Genomic DNA, 4342 nt, shown 5'->3' on the forward strand with positions numbered 1-4342 from the left:
AGAACTGTGGGGCAGGGTGGGGGATGTGGGCTTCTGACTAAGACCTCAGGGTCAGCACAGAAGCCCAAAGCGTCATTCATTCAGCCAGTCATTTGTTCGTTCAGCATGTGCTAAGTCCCAGGTACGTTTCTAGTATTAAAGACACAGTTCAAAAAAGCTAGCTAGCATCTCTGACCTCCAGGCAGCCTCCGCCTTGAGTCCTGGTGAGTCCCCAAACTGTTTCTGAATACGGCATCTGTCTCCCCACTTTTTACCCCATTACCACCACCCAAGGCGATCCTCGTTTAAATTATTTCAGCAGGTTTTAAGGGCCCCCTGTGCCTCCCCTCCCATCTTTCTGAACAAGGCGGCATGGCAATGTGAGTGGTCTTCCTGAGACAGCTCTCATCACACCCCACCTTGCTCACAGGCCTGTTTCAAGATAGCACTCGAGGCCCTGCTCTGTTGGCCCCAGCCCACCTCTCCCCTCTTCCCCTGGCAGTTCTCCCCAAGCACTCTACTCACCAGATCTGTCTGCCTGTCTAGGGGAAACTGGGCAGGAGTTGCCAGGGAAGGGAAGCACTGGGAACTGTAGGTGAGAGCCAGGCCTGTACTCAGGGCAAGGTCAGACTAGAGGCCTCAGCAGGACAGGCTCTTTGCTAGGACTCGGAACATGGATCACCAGAACCCCCTTGGTCTTGGTCAGAGGGATGCACTCCTGCGAGCTCCATCCTGGCAGGGCTCAGGGCCCTGGGATGTCTTATATAGGCCATGCTGTCTACATGGATATAGGAGGGCCCACCTAAGAGTGGGATGAGGTTTCTTTGGGTCCTTTGAGGTCCTTGTACCCTGCCCCCCAAATTCTTCCCACCCCAGTCCACTGCCTTTGCCCATCCCCTATCCTTCCATAACCTCTGCTTTGCTCTGTCTCTCACAGATATTGACAGATGTGCTTCTGGAGCCAACAACATCTGTGGCCCTGGAACCTGTGTGAACCTCCCAAGTGGATACAGATGCATCTGCAACCCTGGCTACCGGCTGCACCCCAGCCAGGCCTACTGCACAGGTATTCACTCACTCAGTGTCCTGGGCTTACTCGGTGTCTGGGGTGGATGGGAGCAGGGCTGGGGAACAGAGGCTGGGGAACAGAGGCAAGAGAACAGGCAGCAGAAGGTCCAAGAAGTGCTGTGTGATTGGTGGGTTTAAGAGAAGCACAGTCACTACAGACAAAGCTAGCCTTACCCTTGGGGAGCCCAGTCTCTGGGAGCACCATCCAATGAGTCTCCAGGACTCTGGGAGAGTGGAAAGCCACCCCAGGGCTTCCCCGACTGGTACCTGAAGCCCTTAGCCCTGAGCTCATCCCACCCTTCAAACTGGCCATCTTGCTGCCTGCAGAGCAGACCGAGGCCTGCCCTCCTTGTAAATGTCTCCACCAGGACCATCCCTGGGGGAGAGGTTTGGGGCCAAGACAGATCATCAAGTGTGAGCCTGACCCCTCTTCCTCCCAGCCAATACTATCATACAAAGCAGACACATTCACTGTGCCTTGAAGGAGAAAGGAAGTGATCCTGAGGCCACTGGGCGGAGGGGCCATGGGGTGGGGAGGAGGTACATACAGCGGGGCAGCCGCCCAGGCCCTTGGTGCCTGAGTGGGCCAAACGGGCCAACTTTGTGGCTCCCAGCCTTAGAGATTTTTCGTCTCTCTGGCCTCCTTTGCTCCCTCATCCCCTCCTTGCCTCACAGCACCACCCTCTGTCCAGCCTTAGCATGAGCAGGTAGCTAGCAGGTACCCAAAGAAAAGCCTCCCTGACATCCCTCCCCACCTCCCACTGTCCAGATGACAACGAGTGTCTGAGGGACCCCTGTGCAGGAAGAGGGCGCTGTGTCAACCGCATGGGCGCCTACTCCTGCCTCTGCTACCCTGGCTACACGCTGACCACCTCAGGGACCACTCAGGAATGCCAAGGTAAGCCCTTGCCCCTGACATGGGCCCAGGACCCCACAGATAATGTTGGGGTGGAAGAAGATCCAGGCACTCACCCAGTCACCGTGCTGCAGAGTGCAGGGAGTTAAGGGGCTGTGGGAACCGAGACCAGGGCTCTGACCTGCACCTGGGAGGAAGCTGAGACCGGAAGGAGAGGTAGGAATCTGAAAAGCAGCAACCTTCACAAAAACTCCAAGGAACTATGGCTGGAGCCAAGGGTGTGAGGGCCCAGGGACACAACTAGAGAGGAACACTAAAAGCCAGGTTTCCAAATTCTGAGTGACATGGAGCTGCTTTTATTTGGGGTAAAGAAGGCGACCCGTGAGGACAATGACTGGGACTCCTGGCAGACTGGGGAGCCAGCATGCCTTTGCACAAGGAGCATGGGTCCTCGGCAGCATGGAGATGCCTGCAAGGCTTTGAACTTCGCTGGGAAGCTCTGCATAGGGCAACTGGGTAAAGATGCTTCCAACACAAACCCAGTATAAATGCAGAATTTATGCTGCCATACCTACATCTTTGCAAGAGTTCACAAAGAATATGATGCAGCACTTTCCAAGCAGAGCCTTAAGATTCATAACCTAGTTGGCTCCTTCACCTGGAGAATGGCTCTGTTGTTCTTGGGACTCACATTGTGTTTCTGGGAGAGGCAGCCCAGCGGTCACTCACAGGCCTTTCCTAGAGGCCAAGGAAGCTGTGTATCCTCCCATTGCCTCGGGTTCTAATCCCCTAAAGATCTGGTCTGCAGAGACCAAAGCCATCCAGGTTCCTTTGCTTGATTGTGGGGGGAAGGGAGATAGAGGAGACCCACCCACCTACCTTAACCGAAGAGTGGGAGACTTGCATGAATCATTCTCTCAGCACTCCAGCACTGAGCACCTGTGTGCCAGGTGCTATGTAAGCTCTGGGGATAGTGTGATAAGTAAGGCATGAATGGTGGCCCTGTGGGAGGAGGAAGCAAGTGGTTCTGTATGGAAGAATGTGGGAAGGTTTCCCCAAGGTGTGTTTGAACTGGGACAGAATCAATAGTAGCTACCATTTAATGAACACTTACTATACGCCAGCATTGTTCTAAGCACTTTCTTATATGAAGCTCACCTCCCCAACCCCATGCAGTAGAAATCCTTAGCCCCATTTTATAGTTTAGCAAACTGAGGCTCAGACTGGTGAATTTAAATCCCTAGCAACCTCACACCTAGTGTGGCAAATCTGGAAACAGGATGAAAGTCATTTGGTCCCCAGGCATGGTTTGTTTGCAATAACACATTCCCTTACACGCAGGGTGAAGGACTGGAGGGAGCAGAGGGTATTCCAGGGAAAGGAACCATTTCTGCAGAGAGCAGAGTAGTGAACAGGCCTGGCATGCCCTGGGGATAATGATAAATGCAGTGTGACTGGAGCGTGGGGTATGTGGAGGAAGTGGCAGGGGCCGAGGCCAGTTGTGAAGTGTCTTGAGTGCCAGGCTGAAGTGCTTGGACGCTGTCCTGCAGGCAGTGGCAGCCAGTAGAGGTCTGTAAGCAGAGGGTAGCGATGCGGTCAGCTGGCTTTCGGGGAGGTGACTCAGGCAGCAGTCCTCAGAACAGGATGGAGTTAGTGAAGGAGGCTGTGGCCAGGGGCGTCTCTGGGTTTCGCGGCCTTGGCAGGTGTTGTGGGACAGAGGTAACGCTCTCTGTAGGCCCAGCCTGAGGCACTGGCCTGGGACCAGCAGTGGCTGCTACAGGTGGCCCAGACGAGGGCTTCTACCGCATGCCAGCCTGGGTATCCCAGATGTCTCTGTCAGACCAGACAGACAGGAGGTGGGAGCCAGCTCAAGGTCAGCTGTCAGTGCTTCTCCCAGCGGGGCCCGGCCGCTGCTTAATGTGGCCTTATCTAGGATAACGTCCACTTTCTAAATTTTGCCAGTCTCATAAAACAACCTCATTGTTTTAATTATTTACTTTGCTTTTATTTATGAATTATTTCATTAATTTATATAATTAGTTAATATTAATCATTACAATTTTCTAGAATTCAAATAATATATTGTATAATTGATTAAGGTAAATTATTTGAATATTAAATATTTACAATAACAGTTACACTTTACTAATAAGTATGAGCATCCCTTTGTAGGTTAACTGTTGGATTTCCTTACCTGGAAATTGCTTGTTCCTGTCTTTTACTCCCTACCCTTAAGAAGGCCCTAGAGAACTCTAGGAGCAGACCAATACAGGGGGATGTGTTGGGGTCAGGAGGGAATCTTTTTTTTTTTTAAAGATTTTTATTGGGGAATTGGGGGGATGAGAACAGTGCTGGGGAATTAGGGGAAGGGGAACAGACAAGTTGCTGTCCTTTTGTTCTTCAATCTAGTTGTGGAGGACATTGCTTCACTGGCCCAAG

The 4342-nt window shown here is 52.4% G+C and overlaps 1 protein-coding gene across 2 annotated transcripts in view; it reads left to right on the forward strand.

Annotated features, from left to right (window-relative positions):
• LTBP2 (latent transforming growth factor beta binding protein 2) overlaps positions 1 to 4342 on the forward strand; it is a 103496-nt gene that overhangs the window by 79557 nt on the left and 19597 nt on the right. For both annotated transcript variants that reach the window (XM_019640403.1, XM_019640405.1), the window contains exons 16-17: positions 917 to 1045; positions 1817 to 1945. In XM_019640403.1, the coding sequence (XP_019495948.1) occupies positions 917 to 1045; positions 1817 to 1945 (258 nt within the window). The remainder of the gene's footprint in view (positions 1 to 916; positions 1046 to 1816; positions 1946 to 4342) is intronic.

Source organism: Hipposideros armiger, unplaced genomic scaffold, assembly GCF_001890085.2.
Source record: "Hipposideros armiger isolate ML-2016 unplaced genomic scaffold, ASM189008v1 scaffold_49, whole genome shotgun sequence".
NCBI lineage: Eukaryota > Metazoa > Chordata > Mammalia > Chiroptera > Hipposideridae > Hipposideros > Hipposideros armiger.